This window comes from Aplysia californica, unplaced genomic scaffold, assembly GCF_000002075.1.
Source record: "Aplysia californica isolate F4 #8 unplaced genomic scaffold, AplCal3.0 scaffold01204, whole genome shotgun sequence".
NCBI lineage: Eukaryota > Metazoa > Mollusca > Gastropoda > Aplysiida > Aplysiidae > Aplysia > Aplysia californica.
The window spans coordinates 116977-135472 of NW_004798474.1; the positions used below are offsets into that span (position 1 = coordinate 116977).

At 37.2% G+C, this 18496-nt stretch overlaps 1 protein-coding gene across 1 annotated transcript in view; it reads right to left on the reverse strand.

The window, feature by feature from the left end:
* Window positions 1-5276: 5276 nt before the first annotated feature.
* LOC101855308 (CUGBP Elav-like family member 3-B) overlaps window positions 5277-18496 on the reverse strand; it is a gene marked incomplete at its 5' end in the record, with an annotated part of 23539 nt that continues 10319 nt past the window's right edge. The window contains 5 exon segments of the mRNA XM_013090289.2: window positions 5277-6041; window positions 14760-14931; window positions 15434-15655; window positions 15970-16029; window positions 17823-17954. Of these exon segments, the coding sequence (XP_012945743.1) occupies window positions 14804-14931; window positions 15434-15655; window positions 15970-16029; window positions 17823-17954 (542 nt within the window).

Sequence of the window (18496 nt, forward strand, 5' to 3'; positions counted from 1 at the left end):
GAAAGGAGACAATTTTAGAGAAGAAAATTTTTCGGTAGCTACCCGGATTCGAACCCGGGACCTTTTGCATGAGAGGCCAACACCTTAACCTCTAGGCCACGAGAGCCCCCTACGGCACTTGCAACACAATAAGGTCACATAAGTGCCGAAGAATAGGTGTGTTACAAGAGAGTAAAAAGTTGTTCACGCACCCGATCCGGACAATAGGGATAGACTTGTTAGTGAGACAACTTCCTGGGCCTTTGGCATGTTGTGGTACAGTGGCCAGTTCCTTTCCATGTCACCTTTACTTCTACAAGTCAGGTACCCATTACTGCTGGGTGGGTAGGAGGGGGGCGAAAAAAATCTGTGTCCGAACTGAGGCTTGAACCTAGACTTTCCACGACGAGAGTACTAACCGCTCCGCAACCGCACAAGAGAGTAACATACACAAAAAAGAAAGAGGAAAGATAAGGATGATAGATGTTTGATAGGAAAGAAGGAGCAAACCACACCAGAGCCCCCACTAACCACCCACACTGGTGATTGTCTTGTACAGGTGGTCAATACAGCAGGTTGAACTGTACGTACAACTAAGCTTAACCGTGCATCTTGGCTCTTCTAAACAAACAGCAAAAGGACAAAATACACAACAACTGTCACTCTCATCAAGAAAAAACCCAGAACCAGCTTCAAAAAGTTGTATAATTTTATTGTTTATGTAAGTCATCTTTATAATACAGGATCTTAAACGTACATATGAGATATTCTGACAAAAGAAACATAATGTAACTGTTAATGGGCACAGCCATTTTCTCTCTTCATGGTGGAGATGAAAGAAGTTTGGCTGATTTCCATGACTATCATCAACTGTATTTTGATTCCGATTTTTAAACTATGCTCATTATGTACGAAGGCAAAAAAGAGAATGGAAATGAATGGTATTCTTTACTAAGTAAAACCTTGAAAAGAGATGTTTTGCTTACACTTTTTGACACTAGGCAACCAATTTACAAAATTTTAATATTTATTCTTGTATCTTTTAACCATCAAAATATTTAAAACATAATATAATCATTGCTTAAGAAAAAGCAATAGATTACATTATAACAATAAATGAGAGGGATAAAAATCTATAAAATGATGAAGAATGTTTGGAATATGATGTAATTTACATGTGAGGCATCAGGATGAATATACTAAAAAAAGAAATTATCAACGAGTATGAGTATGATGAAATAGAAATTTGACTTAACCAAGATAGATAAAATAAAATGCGGACAAAATTTTTGTATCTAAGAAAACAGCCGTGCCAAACTCGCAAGTGACGGTCAGGAGAGGAAATGGAAAATAATTTTGATTTGAAATTGTACCTGACTAAATTGTCAGTACAGTCACCAACTGATTTGGGGTTGTGACCAAATCTTAAAAAGAGGGGATAAACTCTTATGACAGCAACAGATCTATTGATAATAATAAGAATAAAGCAATTAATACAAATAATAATAATGATGATGATAATAATAATAATAGTAATGATGATGATGATGAAAATAATAATAATAATAATAATAATAATAATAATAAATAATAATAATAATAATAATAATAATAATAATAATAATAATAATAATAATGATAAGGTGAGAGGGAGCTTATGTCTCCATAATAATAATAATAAAGTAGGGAATGAAAAATACAAACATGAGGTCAGTTGAAACTTATTGCACTTTCCCTCAGGCAATACATATGAGGACTGCTAGTGCCTTGGTCAGAGCTGTATTGGGCATTGGGGGCATTGACTGCACATGTGTTTTGCTTCCATAAACACAATTTAGAGCACTTTAGAGACTGGTGGCTTTGACTGTTAGCGTAACTTAGAGCGGACTCTTAGTGAGTAGGAGGCAGCATGCAAGAAGACAGAAAACAAAACTCTACACTTGAGAATGGAACTCATGTCTCCTGCGCACAAGGTGGAAAGCTTAACAACAGGAGCTGGTAGATAGGGAGGAGCCCTCTAGTTGCTTTGAAATCTTCTTCACTAGCTGTAAATCCCAAAATATGTCCTAAAACCAGCTCTGAGAAAGTTAGGATTAAGAGTTTGCTCTCTTCTGACATAACATGATATTTTGCTTACACACAGCCTACGGATACCCCCCAAATCTGTCCAAAAAGCAGCTGTGAGAAAGACAACAAGCAGAGAACCAATGGATCCAAGACTCATGTTACCATGAGAAACAACCAAAATGAGCATGAGAGAAAAATGCTAAAGTAAAAATGATGTATGCAACATGATATGCAGTTCTTGATGCCTTCGAGGCGTGTCATCAAACAGAACAAAAAGAATCAAGTAACTGGGAATAAGCTATGATACAACCATTACAAATAAATTTCATTGAGGGATTTGGGGGGGGGGGGGGAGGGGGAGAAGAGGTGGGATGGGGGTGGGGTGGGGGCCGCTGGCTAAAGAGAGGAAAGAAAAAAATACATGTTGAAATAAGATTCAAGAAGATATGTTTTGCCAGAACTCCACTGACCTTGTGTAGCAAACAAATAGAATAAAAGTAATAGTAAAATCAAAACAATGTTACAAATAATAGTGAGACATGTCATGGTGAAACATTACTGTTCAAAATAAAAATTCGGATCATTCATAATGATATGCACATTTTTTTCATCGCACGAAGTAAAAAATGATGAAAGGGAAACAATCTGTCAATAAGAACAATCCTTGCGCATTGTCATAAGATAAATTTTGGCCCCTGGTTGTATCATTATGTAAGTATTAACAAAACTTTAAATTTCTTGTCTGCTACACTTACATGTCACACATGAACAAGAGTCATGGACGTTCCTTCAAAGAGCCACGTAAAAATAAACAAACACTTGCCATGTCAGATTTGAAAATTAATCTTTAAGTACTGAGTGGAAACAGTCTTGTGACACTTTTGTCAAACAGCATATAGAGACGTCTCAGATTTGTCAGAAAAAAATACTACCGTCTCACTTTGATTTTAAAATTCATCAGTTTGAAGTAATATTTGAAATAAAATATTCCTCTCTGAACCCATAAAAAAATTATTATTAAAAAAGTCCATTAAAGGGCAACAATTTTGACTACTGTATTCAATGTAATAAATTTTTTTTATTATGCCTCGTGTGTGCTGCTGCATAAAGCACACTCTGAATACAATAGACTTCAATGTCATGTTCATCAAGTTTGAGTAAACTTCCAAAGTTAAAACTGAGACAAAATATAAAAGTGTTGTAATAGGAAAATCTTCGAATGGGGACTTTTACTTTGTGACGTGTCTTCTAACAAAGATGCGACAAAGTGCTAAAAGGCTACAACTGTTCAAAGTCAGTGAGTCACTTAGCCTGCACTGTCAAGAGCAGTATACTTCAACAATACAAGTTCTAAATTAATCTTGTACCCTCACTGGGTCCTAAAAAGTTAAGTACCATTAAAAATGTCCAAAATCTTTGCCTTCCATAAAAGTATAAACGGCAAGTACCAAAAAGAAAAGCGTATGATCTCTCATCGTATATTGAATTGTCCAGTACAGCATAATTTCTTTAAAGACATATGAGGACTATGTACAAATCAGATCTATGCCTTCCTAGCTTGCATGGTGCTTCCAGTGAAACACCCCATCTCTGCAAATAAAACCAATGTGTAAGGCTGTGATGAAAAGACAATAATTTGCTTTCGGATTTCCATTTATTTTGAGAGTGAGAAATTATTTCTTTGGATAACAGAAGGAGCAAGCAATCCAAGCAAGCTGTCAGTCATGGCAACGATTCAGAAAATGATAAAACAGCATACGTTCTGTACACGTTTGTTTTTCTCACAAAAAGGATGACGTTGAAAAACACAAGCCAATAATTTGAGCAACCAGGAGAATGAGACATTTCTTGTCATGATAAAAAAAAAAAAGAAAAAAAAGAAAAAAAAAAGGCATTATTCATCTATTCTAACTTATTTTAGTCACTCAACAAAGTTGAACATTGATAGAAAATTTCTCAGAAGAGATCCAATGGCAAGACCAAAATCTCTTTAAAGTTAAAGACCCTACCGCAGCCAGGCTCATCAGACTGTCAGAAACATGGTATGATTTTGTTTTGCACAAAAGTTTTTCTAATTATCTGTCATTGCTGTAAAAAGTTAAACTATGTTAGAGAATCTTAGCAATGCAACTTCTTCAAGAAGGCTACCAGTATTTAAGACCTGAACTCATGAAAACAACATTCGAAATGCATTACTTTTGTTCCTGCAGTAATTGGTCATAAAAATGTTTTGATAGATTCTTCTACAGTCATGAGCATGGTAGAATTCATTACATGAAAACTTCCAACCTGATAAAAGTGAAGATCATTATCATGTAACAAATTCAGTGCCATTGTGGCCCATCACAAGCGGGACAAGAAAGAGTTGTTTATGGAGAATATTGTATCAAATGAAAATGGCATTCATTCATCAATCAAATTTTGAAAATTATAACAATATAAGGAACAATCATATACATCTTGAGAGAAAAATAGCAGCTCAAATGAGCCTTTTTAAGTAGATAAATAAATTAAATTGCCTGATGCGCATGTCTTAAAAAATGTAATTCTCAGGCATGTATGTATAAACTATTTACAGTCAAATAGCTCTCCAGTATAGGAGACAGGGGCAAGGTGAGGGTAGGGTAGCAGGCTCGCTATGAAGGCTGAAGCTTAGAAAAAAAAAGGATATGGATTTGGAATTAGCTGAATTCAATCATCAGTTAAACTTTACTCGTTTGAAGCGAGCAATTTAACACATGGTCCAGAATCATTTAAGTCTATGGGTTTCATCCACGCATGAAAAAAAATGCTCTGAATATTCAAAGAATCCCCTTCTAGATGAAAGAGTCTTTTAAACAAACTTCAAAAACAGTTAGCTTAACAGGTCTTGGAAATTCCTCAGAGTTGGGAAAGTAACATGTACCTATCAAAGTATATCCCAACTCATGACTGCTCCCCAACACTGCACAATGATCGGAACATGATTGCAAAAACCAGTTCCAGAAGACTCATCATGCAAACACTCCTCTTTGAGACAGCTTTTGGAAAAAAAATCTGAACGTAAACTGAAACAGGCTATTTTCCCTTCTTCAGAAAACTACTGTACTAGAAAGTTCAAACTTAACTACAGAGATAGAGAAATTTTAAAAAAGTTTAAATGGTAAGAAATTTAGCCTAAAGTACCGGAGCACTCTGCTTTTTACAAAGAAGGCAGTAAGAGACCCCTGGAACAAAAACAAAAATAAGAATTTTTTTTCTGATATACAAATTTACAAAAGGATATGACTAACACTGAAAAACATGTCTATGTATTGGTAAACAGAGTACTAAAATGAACTTTAAAGTAAAGAGGTAACAACGCAAATGGCAGTTTCAACTTGACTAGGACATAAGTTTTCAACAAGCTTGACTATGCAAACAAAGCAGAGCAACAAAAAAATACAGCAGAGGTCCTAAACAAATGAAGTAACATACATCAGTAGCCTTCCTAGATTTGAGTATATTAGTGCATACGACTAAGTTTCGCTTTGATTGTTTGTATCGAGGCAACTTTAGATGCCTTATTCATGGCTTTGTATCAAGCAAGTAGCGGACAATTCACAATAAACAGAAAAACATACATGATCAAAAATTGAAATAGCATTATAAACAAAATCATTTGAACAAATCAATAAAAAGGGGTAGAAACCAAGGCCGGTTCTAAAAGCAATTACTTTGTGAAATACAGAATTTTATCTAAAGTTGTAAAATAAAAAAAATCAATGTATCATAGAACATGATCAGACAGAGGCGGATTGAAATCCACACTGAGCCAATTTTTTAAATGGCATCAAAAGATGACATAGCATGAAATTATTTTAAAAAACAAACAAAAGAAATATCAGAAAATTGTGTGGAAATGGCTGCTCTAAGGATAAGCTTGTTCTCTGTGATCGTAATCTCTCTCTCCATTGGATTTCAATAGTAGCGACTTTTCCCCAGCACACAGCATTCAGTCCACACGTAGTCTGGATCTAAAGAAAGAAAAAAGGAAAAATAAATGTATAAGACTAGTAATTCAATAGCATTCCTGAATTGGGAAAGCCTAGAGCATGGTGACAAGACTGTATGCAGATCTTTGTGACATTATCACTTTGATGCACATCCGTTTATGATTTCTAAAGCAAACTATGAACAAATTCAAATGATGAGAGCCGTACACTTTCTTAATAATCAGTAGTTTCAACACCTGAGGCAATAAAATGAAATTATATAAAAAGATGCTATACAGTTATTAATGGAAAGGCATTTGGTGAAAGTAACTCACAAAATTAAAAATCTATAAGAACTTTTTATCTTTCAATTTCTCTTGTTCGTTCATGAAATTCGTTACGTAGAATTCCTGTCTAACTCAACCATCAATAATTTTTATACTGTTTTTATCAATAAGCAGGGAAGATTGATTCTTTAAAAAAAAAAAATCCTTTTTCTTTTGCTCTTAGTGATGATCATGTTGCAAAGAAAAGAAAAACACAAATTAGTGAATTAAGTCAAAAAGCAACAACTTCAAACAGTCAACACTGAACAATGCCCCACAGATTCAAATCTTCACAAAAAATAATTCTGATTAATCCAAAAAAATGACCACACAGACAGTAATAAATCAATACAATAAAACATATGAAACTTGTACGTCTTTTCTAGTTTCTTTTTGCCTTCGAATGTTACTATCTATGTCTTTTGAGCATAAGATCTTAAGGTATAGCGTCAGTGCTTTTCACCATTCCATAATTTCCAGAAGATGATACCAGGGAAAGAAATGATTAGGTCAAAGATTTTGGTTTAGAGTCGGGTTGACCATCTAAAAATGTGGTTTTGAATAAACAAAAAAATATTTCATTTGAGGGGAAAAGCAAACTTGACTACCCCAACAAAATAGCACATTACAAAAACAAAACCCCTGAAAACGAAAACAAAATATTCTAAATGAAACACTTATCAGCACAATAGGCATACAACTTGATTCCAGAAAAACATGAAAGAAACACAAACAAACTTGATCATATCCAATAAATAGAACCATCTAGAAGAGGATTTCCCCCACCCGATTTACTGAAACATAATCATGGCTTTGTAGGATTTGTAGATGGATGGAAGGAAGGAGGTTCAAAAACTATCAGGGACGAGTAAAGTGAGACAATACACAAATGACACACTCTATCCACTAGAATTAAAAACATAGACCAGGCTGGTGACACACCAAGGAGGAAGAATCTTCAGAGCTTGTGTAAAAAGTCCAACATAAATACACAAAACAAAACAAGACAGAAACACAAAGAAGTGGCGGTGTACAACTCTCAGTAAAACTCAAAAGCCATCACTAAAAACACTCCAAAGATAATATAGAAACACATAGGGCTGAGAAAGATGTCCTATCATATTGGAACAAATTCAAATAATTTGACTCCATTTCAACCACACCCATCAGCTACAATCCAAGTTTTTCATAGCCGCAAAGAGATAGTGTTTATTGTAAAATGATACCACACAGCTATTGTCTTCTGGGAAATTGGTAGCATTTTTGCAATGCATTTTATATTACAATTTAGTAAATGGATTGCAACAATAAAAACTATGCAAAATGAATAAAAATGAAAATATATAATCCAGAAAAATAAAGACAAGGCTAAAAACCACTTTTATACAAAAATAATACTTATAAAATAATGACAAAACCTATTTTTAGTCTTACAAAATTGACTTTGTCTCAGCTGAGTGCACCCTTTGTATACAACAAATGGTTTGAAGTACATGAAAAATAAAATAGTATGGCCACAACTACTGCACAATGAACAAACACAACAAGAACACGTAATATTGTACAAGAATTAAATTGGAAACAATGGTGATCAGAAGTAACGCCGAGCACTTTTGTGACACAGCAATAGGAATTCAGTACAACATAGATTTTGAAAAAAAGCTAAGTCAAAACACTAACAATCACGTTGACCACAACCCTACACCACTCCGATCTGTTCATAATGCACTTCTCACAATGATTTAAAAGACATGAGAACATTATTTGTCACAAAGATACAGAGATTTTACTAAATACTAAACGCAGGTTAGAATCATTTCATACCATCCTAGGCTTTGTGAAGCCAATCTGTGACCTATGCAAGAACCTGATAATTCATATTTTAGGAACACTGGGAAAAAAATCACTCTCTTCAACTGAAACAAATTACGAGATTCATTAGTGACAATGACACACTTCAGCAAATCAGATAAATTGCCATAGCTCATTGAAAGAAAATATTGAATTATTTGAAGTTTAAACTGACAATTATTTTGGCTATATGGGAGTTATCAGGTTGATACATATGGTCATAGAACATCTGTTTGACAGAAGCCCTCACTGACTTCATGATAACAAATTAAATAAAAAGGAAAAAGGACAACGGCTCCAGGTGGCAGGCATGTTGTAACTCCACAAGAAATTGTTCCGTTTTTGCAAGGGAAAATCCAACCTGGTTGTCTGAATCCTTTATCATTTTACAAGTGGTTTCTTTTTTCAGTTGCGAGACTCTATGACGTCCATCTGTATATTTTCTTTCGGAACACTTCCAAACTGAGCTCTTTTTTAGTTATGTTCACAGAAGTCAGCAGGGCTATGATCACATTTTGCCATCAGCAAAACAAGACAACTGACTTTTTAAGAAAAAGTAGAAGACAGTGATGATTACACAAGTAATCGATCCATCTCGTACAATTCTTGCCAGGCCTTACAGCAAATGAAAATAAATCTCTTGTCATTTCCAGCCTCTGTGCTGTAACGGTAAACTCCAGTCCTTGCAGGTTTAGGATGATGAGTTTGAGTCCTGGTCAGCCAAATGTGGAGGATAATGTTATTGAATATCTCTGAGAATGTACTCCACACAGTCTGGGGTCGCAGTGACAAACAGAGAAGTAGCAGCAAAAACCTTTACACTAAGAAGCACACAAGTCTGTAGTTTCCTCTGCTGTATTTTTGCAGCATATACAGGAGAGAAATCCAATGGGTGTTCCGTAGGCTTGCTCGGCTTTCATGACACTGTTGGTTGACTGGTGGTTAGGTTGCTGGACATATCTGTATGTTCTTGGTCTCACTGGTCTCACTCTCTCATGTGTATATTAGAGAAGTGTTTTCAGTAGACAGTTTTATGACATCCAAGCTTGACACTGTCACTGGTACCTGAACTGATAGGTTTCAATATACTTAACCCCCCTCCCTCACCAAACCCCCTTTCCCTTTTAAATAGATCCACTGCGCATCAGAAGAATGCACAGAGTAAAAAGTAAGTGTATGGGTTTTACACCTTTTTCAATACAGTTCCCTTATTTAAGAGGTGGAACCTCTGAACTGAAAGTCCACTTGTGATAGGATTCTACTGCCAAAAGGGTTGAGAGCTTTGGGAACTCCCCCAACAAAACACTGAAGTTTAAGAACATCCAGTCTCTAATCTGAGCCCGAGCCATGCACTTCCTAGTCTGACAGGATACCAACTGAGCTAACGGAGAGTCCTTTCAAAGGATGAAATACCAAGCATCAACACACATAGGCCTTTTGTAAAACATGTATTTACTCTGATGCATTGTTACTGCCTTCTTTCCTTCCATTTAAAGGATTTCTAATAGAAACGTTCGGTACCTTTTCTTTTTTATTAGTGTTTAGAAGCAAGAAAATCCCCCACAACTCCTCGTCTTGGACTCTCTGACTTGGTACTCCTTTGCAGCTGGACACACGTTCAGAAACAAATATTCACCCATACAATCAAGCACATACACCATCAGCAGTACACCAAGACATATAAACATTCCTGCAGAACAAGAAATTCCTTGGTTCACAACCCTTTGATCAACATTGTTCAACTTATCTGACCTGCATGAGCAAACAGGTGAAATCAGCTATGTACATTTGGCAATTTTTGTTCTGTTTTTTTGGCTTTTGACATAATAGCTCCTATGAAATGTCTAGATTCTGGACCTGCAACTCGCTGTCTGTCCTCAGTGAGTCTTACTATTTCCATATGATATCTTAGGGAGTCTAAAAACTGAATGGATAAGTGACACTTTGAGAGAGTACAGGGCACCTCAGAATCTGTTCCCAAAATAGGATTCAATTTGGACTCTATATAAAGTCATACATCAATTTTGAAAAGTGTCAAAAGCCCACTATTGGCAATTTGAAACATGTGTACTATTAAACAATAAAAACAATACAATTACATTCCATCGTAATATTCATTTTGAGACATTTCGATCTGGTATGCACATTCACAAAGAAATTAACAATATCTTGCACATTCTGAACTTAGCGCAGTAATCTAATGTACAATCTCATTACAAATCCATGGACATAAGTTGGAGAAAATTTATTTAAAAAAAAATATGGGACACAAGGGAATGTATAACTTGATTCCAGGGGAGTAAACTATATTGTTTTCTTTTCAAACACGTAGGATCCGTAACCTCCATTTCAAAATGGTTGACAATTGCATTTTCCATGTCAAACCATTCACCACATCACACAACCGCATAAATTATTTAAGAAAATAACCTAACTTTATTGATGGAAAGTTTCCTGTCTAGTGACACTATCGACTCTAGTCAGACCATAATGTGTTAAATGCCAAGTATACTAAAGAGATTTGGATAATAGAAACACTGAAAAAGAAGGAGCAAACCACACTGACACTCTGCCTGCCACCATGACATGGCATACGTGAATAACTGTTTACAATATAGGGAAACTATGCAAGCTACTTCCGCTGGCAGTTAACGTATAAAAATTTGCTTCATAGTTTTGCTTCTGGAAGTTAAAAGAAGAAAAAAAATGCATGTAAGTAGTATGTTTTGTGGGGAGGGCAGTTGTGTTGTTTGATTTCAGCTAAACTAAAACCACTAAGATTCTGAGTGTTAGTGAATGCATACAATTGTGAGTGTGAAAATTTGTACGTGTGTGTGTGTGTGTGTGTGTGTGTGTGTGTGTGTTTTGATTGATTGACTGATTGATTGATCGAGTAGGTGTTTACGGCACTATCGACTCAATTTTGGTCATTTAAGTGCCAATAGATTTTGTGTGTGTGTGTGTGTGTGTGTGTGTGTGTGTGTGTGTGTGTGTGTGTGTCTGTGTGTATGGTATATGTACTACACGTGTATCTATGAAAGAAAGCTTGAGTGAACATGAACCAGTAGGCCTACACATGCTTTTGTTGGAGCCAATCAGACAGTTTCTCCTTAAAACTCTTGTGTTATTTTTGCTTACAATGTACAACATTTAATTCGTCTTGTATAAGGAGACAAGCTATAACAGACAGACAGAGAAAGAATGCCACATTCAAACAGCCAGACCATTAGTACATGGACAGACAAAACACACGGCAACAGACGGATTCCAGTACAACACATCAAAGACTGCTGGTGTGTATGTACACGGGTTAAAAAACTCACAACAGGGGGACGTGGTTAACACGCACACGCACACACACACACACACACACTACACGGGTCCTATATATGCCGCAACATGCAGGAGAAGGGGGAGGGGTGGAATCTTGTAACTCAGTGATAGCGTGCTCGTTGCACGATTGAAGACGCTCTGTGTTTGGGGTACTCGTAAAAAGAAGCATGGACTACAGTACCTTCGTTAGACTATTCATACAGATTTGTCCCTTCCATTTCCTCTAGATCTATCGGAAACTTAAAAAGTCAAACAGTCAAACAATAACATGCGTACTAAGAAATATGCCAAATTGTGTTTATATGTTCGAAAATTACCGCTACATTTGCAGCTGATGGATTATGTGTCCGCACTGTCGTTAACAAAGGAAAACTTTCCAACGCTCGCAGCTGATTTCAGTAGCCTTTTATTCCCTGTTCTAAGAATTAATTACGCATCAATTTTACTGGTCTAGGAAAAGGATGATTAAATTTGTAACAAAAATATCTTGAACTATTGAAATGGATACCTGAAGTCATAATTGTCATCATCAAGTGCCAAAGCCGAGACAGACATTGACGATCATGGTTCTTCATTCATTCCTTTGCTAGGATGCTCCAAGAAAGCTATATCATCTTTATTTTTCCCTTTCACTCATCTGCTTGAGCAAGTTGCCCCGGGTCTCCACACCTGCCTGGTTTGCCCTTAATTTTGCCAGTGTCCCCCAGATATTCAAGGGTGTCTATTCAAGCGTCCCAGAAACAAGAAATGCATTTGTCTTCTCCTGATTGCGAGTGGTGGGCTCACACGGGCTTCTTCAAGTACTACATCATTTCTTTCTTTTCCTTAAAAAAAAATTCGGAAGTCATAATATCACCAACCTAAAAACTGATGTGTTCAGAAAACACAAAACGACTGTGTCTGTTTACAAAATTTAAATACAGCTTACCCAACCTAAAAGAATTGTTCCAAAACAGGCCTGACGCTATTTTGTATGCATTTTACACGCCCCAGGGATTTCCTCAGGAAACACTAAACCAGAAAAAAACAACAATACGATTTTCCTCCAAAAATTCTAGCAACGTCGGTATAGGTCTATTTTCTAACAGAGTACGGGGAAAAAATTGAAGACTTGCAAAACCTTTAGAGTGTAGAAAAGATACAAAGTTGATAGATCTACTTAGTTTTATCTTTTAAGTCTAAAAAGTCTTCTTGCACCAGCAATGGATATAATATAGATTCTACTAAAAAATACAAAAGTTCCGAAATGTGGAAAATTACAAATTCACAACATTAACCATACTCCTCCACACAGTCGCCCACCGGGAGACTCCCAGAAACTTGACAAAGTGAATGACCAACATCACACATTGCTGGGCATAAAAATGAAACAACAACAATTGTTACAGAACTCATCAAGTTGTGGAATTTTCTCACCACCGCATTTGTTTGCTTGTTGTTTCTTTGCAATGAAAAAACCTTCACTCTTGTTTTTGGCTGTAGATTTTTTTAGTTTTTGCTATTAAAAAAACAGTTTCTCAAGGATGGCAAAAACGTTTCAGCACTAGTTAGGAGGAACAAAGGAGACATTTTCATTCAATAATTTCTGAGGGTTTTTTGTAGTTGTTTTTATATGTTGCTTATTCCAGGTATCAGCCAACTACAACAACATCATCAGCCAGGAAGAAAACAGAAAAACAAAACCAGTCTCAAAAAGCAACATTTTCCTCCCCCCCCCCCTCTGTTTTTGCTTTCTGTTCGTTTGATTTTCGTTTTTCGTTTTCCAATGACTCTCGGCTTGGGTTTCCCAGTGGAAATGAAGAGCAAAAATCTGCTGTAGTGTTAGCAATGTCCCAAAATGCCACAGCTGAGTGAGTAGATATAATACAGAACACAGTCAACATACCAAAACATGGAAAAACAAAACAAAACAAAAAATGCCAAGAAGTTCACTATAGTAATAATAATAATGATGAATTTGCTCAAAGCCACAATGTCACTCTAGAACACTTTAAAGAAAAGACAAAGAAAAAAAGTAAATCAATAACTTTCCAATCATAGCACTGGGTACAAAATCAAAAAAAAAAAAAAAAAAGAAGACAACCAAACCGTCCAATGAGCACACTCGTTACACAATGTAATAAATACGAAATCATAAATATTCAAACTAGATTGTCAAGAGCACAGGCAAATAACGGGACAATGTCGACTTCAGTGGATAACACAGCCCACCCACTTACACCAATGCTGAGAGGACTAGGTGGAGTGACAGGCCCACCGACCAATCACAAGCCCTGAAGTGGGCGGAGCTATGGGCTGTGGGAAGGCAGGCTAGAGGTCAGGTAAAAGAGGAAGAAAAGTATTATTGAGTGAACGAACCACCCTCACCAACTATGTATTTTCTGTTTATTCTAAATTCAATTCTTAACATCAACAACTGTTGAAAAAACACAAATAAATGATAGTGAAAAAGGAATAACTTCTGTTCACACTCACAAAGACAGAAAACAAAGAATCAAATTTGTTTAAAATAATGAGAATTAATGAAGAACAGAAAAAAACAAAACAAAACTGATCATTTGAAGCCAAACTTTGTTTATATTGTGTGCAGTATGTTGGGTGGGCAAAAACAGTACTTTTATTGTGAACAATTCTACTTCAATACATTGGAAAATAGATAAACGCTTAACCCTTTTTTTGCATTTGTTTTGGTAACAAATTCAACACTTGACATATTTTCTGTGTTGCCAATCTCTAGAAGCAAAATAAGGAATGTTCCTGGAAAAAGGAACAATAGAGATGTTAATTATGCAGTAATATTTTCCCTATCACGAAAAGGGTCTGACAGAGATAACCTCATCGGATGTTCTTAAGATTTTTGTAAGTGGCCAGACAAGGGAGAAAAGGTTCTTGACAAAAGTAGCAAAAACAAACAACTGTAGCAAGTCAATAAAAGGTATATATAAAGCATAAGGAAAGGTTGAGTATGGTCAATATATAAAGGCTCAGTATCTGAGGAAGAAAGAATCTCTATAATGAACTGCTCAATTCTTTGAATTCCTATTCTCATCAGTAATAAGAATTGACCTTCAGGTTGAAAAATTAGAAAGCCAAATACCAGCCAAAGAAAACTCCTTTAAAAAAAAAGAACGAATGAAAAAAATAAAGAAAGACATATAGAAGAAACAGAAACATACGAGACATGAGAACAAACAAGACGCTGACACCCTCACACCCCCGGAATGTGATAAATACCATGGGCAAAGCTTACCAAATTTTTGGTCAGGACCAACAGTTTGCCAACGCAGCGCAAACCTAGTACGGACGATTCGCGTCCTTGGGTCTCTTCAGCTGAACCTTGAGTCTTTTCATTCCAATCTGGAAACCATTCATGGCCTGAATGGCAGTCTGAGCACTAGCTGGGTTGTCGAAGCTGACGAAACCTGAACAAGTAGAATCAATATTAATTCTTATTGCTGTACTTCATAAATCATTGAGGAAATCCGTCTTGTGTAATCCATGACAGTACATTTAATCATTTAAATTTGTTCAGCAGATATACAGATCTCACTATTAGTTTTCTGAAAGAAATGCTTATTCTACAGAGGAGATTTTATGAGTCTCACAAATTACTATCTCAAAGAGCCACACAACATTCTGAAACATTCTCAACCAGTGCATTTTTCAAACCCTGAGAGAAAAGGGAGCATCAGGACTATTTTTACGTAAAGAGCAAAAAAAAAGGTCAAAGTATAAATAAATGTAAACTACAAGACTATACTATATAATATACCATATAAACTCCGTCTAATTTCAGAAATCTGGATTTTGGGTCTATTGTCCATTAAAGGCAACATTTGGCCCTCCATGGAGAAGACTGGCTGTCCCCACAGATTGGCCGTGTGGATCAGGTATAACCAGCCACACTCAGGGGGGACAACTCACCAAAACATTTGCTCTGGTTGGTCGCGCGATCCACGTAGACTTTAGCACTGATCACATTGCCGAAGGGCACAAACATCTGTGCCAATTCGCCGTCGCCGAACTCCTGGGGCAGGTGATAGATGAACAGGTTGCAGCCCTCGGGGCCCTCCTTCTGAGCGGTGGGGACCAGGGTGGTGGGCTGGGTCAGCTGCTGGAACCCTCCGTACACCGCGGGGTAGGCAGCTAACCAGGCAAATTTTTGTGGGGGGGGGGGGGGGGGGGGGACACAACAAATTGAGGTTAATTTGTCTCTTGAGTCGCTCACAGCAGCAAGGTTTAATTCACGTATTATTATTATCAAGTTTTATGTCCACCCCAATCAATACAATTTGAGATAATTTTATGAAGTGGTCTGTTCTGAACCGTCAGGGCTGTTTTCTAAAGCATTGGTAAGCATTTTACAGCAGTTGCAACACAATTAGGTCACATAAAAGGCAAAGATGAAATGTAAGTCAGTCTCTAACTGAATACTACACAAAGGTACATCAATCACTCACCAATGCCTGCGTAAGATGGAATGGCAGCGTAGGCTTGGAGGGGGTCACCATTTGTAACAGCTGAAAACAGAAAAATTTCATTGTTCAGAAACGCACATTGACACAATAACAGTCATTTAGTCCTGTGAAAAAGTGAGAAATTAAGACAGAAACAACAAAGGGGAAAGAAAAGAAGGACCAACGAACCATGAGAAATTTGAGCAACTTTAATAATTAACTTTATGTTTGTTTGTGCACATTAATACAGTGATGGTGATTTGGTGCAAGGAAAAAGTAAGACAAGCCAGAAACAACAGAACGAAAAAACCCCAGTAAAACCTTTGCCCTCAAATCACCCTGATAAACAATGTACAGCTGTCAAATTTACCAAATCTTTACTCACATTTAACTAAAAGACACATCTCAAGGCCTGCACATGTACAATGTTCTATTTTGTAACTCAGCAACTTGTGGTAACAATTGCCACTGTGTATTCAAGACTTACAAAACAGATCTTCCTAATTTTATGTCATTCATTTTAAGAATCAGGAAAATCGGCTGTGCATTTACTTTTTGTTAAGATCGGTCGTGTCATAAGATACATCAGTGTAATGAGACCAGCACCCTATCAATTGACAATTCCTCTGATAGATTACAACACTGTTTACTGTAATAAACAATGCCATGGCTTTCATTTCAAAATTGAGCAAGCTGCTCAGAAGAAAAGTACATGGCTGCCCATGCCCACATGAGGACAGCCATAAACTTAATGGTTTCCATCTTAACCAACACAATTTTATGTCATTCAGGAAGCAAGCTGTATTGACCGCACTACTACTACTGAATTCTCTCCCAAGCTCTGAGGTCTCTCCCAAGCTTTGAGGTCTCTCCCAAGCTCTGAGGTCTCTCCCAAGCTTTGAGGTCTCTCCCAAGCTCTGAGGTCTCTCCCAAGCTATGATGAGATTCAGCCCTATAGCATGAAGACTGAGGAAATTTCCCAGGTTGGGTTTGAACTGAGGTCTTTTGGATATGAGGCAAAGACTAATGATAATGGAAAATAATAATAATAATAATAATAATAATAATAACTGTATTTATATAGCGCATATCCATGTCCAAGAGTATGCTCTATGCGCTTTACAACCATTATTACCCCAGTATACCATCTGAGAAAACACAGAAACATTCTCGGCTTACGCGGAAGCATACAGTGCAAGCTGCGGATTTCTCGCGCTCAAACACTATCAAACTGACAAGATCGTTCACTGTCTATAGCCGGGTACCCATTTCCACCTGAGTCAAGTGAGGAAAATTTGTGCAAAGTGACTTTCCCAAGGACACAACGTCGGGCCCCTGACGGGATTCGAACCCATGACCGTACGGTTGCCGAGTCCGAGAGCCTAACCACTAGGCCACCAACGAAAAGATGGCAGTATGAAGAGGCTTGCCTCAGTAATTGTAATTGTAGAATTTGTACACTCCCATTGATACAATCTACGATAATTCAAGAAACGGGTTGCTTCAACCCCGACTGTCAGGGCCAACCCAGGTTGAGAAGGGTGCAACGACCCAGCAGAAAGAGAGTTACTCCACAAAATTCTCTCTCTCTGTGAAATCGAATTTACCTCTTTGGTGTTTTTAAGTTTTAGTAAGTGCTCTACCGCACTTGCAACACAATAAGGTCATATAAGTGCCGAAGATTAGAGGTGTTACAAGAGAGTAACAGACACAAAAAAGGAGGGGGGGAGATAAAGATGATAGATGTTTGACAGGAAAGAAGAAGCAAACCACACTAGAGCACCCACCAACCACCCACTCCTTCATGTGCTACGGTGAGGTGTCTAACCACTACACCACAGAGGCAGTCAACTCACCTGTGTAATGTGGGATCCCATTGGTGTAGATCTCTGTGGTCCCGTTGGCTGGCGGCACAGGGAACGACGCCATGGCAGTGGGGGACAGCATGCTAGGGGGCGCTCCGTTGATGGCGGCTGGGGTGGGCGTTCCTGGGGGAGGGGGGAGAGCACCTGATATGGATTAAAACCTGATCCGTTCGGATAGAACAGTACGTTTTGTTGAGATAAGGATGATAGGAATAAAAGATTAAGACTTGATTTGTTCTGATGAAAGGATTAAAGAATTAAGACCTAACCCATTCTGACAGAGTTGTGAGTTGTGACAAAAATAAGACTTAATCTACCCCTGTCTACATAGGTATAGTGAGAAAATAATTAAATGACCTCTCACTCCATCCTCCAAAACGAACAAACAAAAACATCAACATGGAAAAAGAAAAAACCCCAAAAAACCGCGGCTAAATCCAAAATAAAAGATCAAGCAAAACTCTCACCCTCACCACTCTTCCTTAAAATCCTTAAAATAAACCCCTGTAACTTCCCCTCCCCACCCCTTTCAAGCTAGAAAGCTAAGAGATCCCTCTACTGGACCACTCCTGGACTAACAGATTGTACTACTGGACTAACAGATTGTACTACTGGACTAACAGGACTAACAGATTCTACTACTGGACTAACAGATTCTACTACTG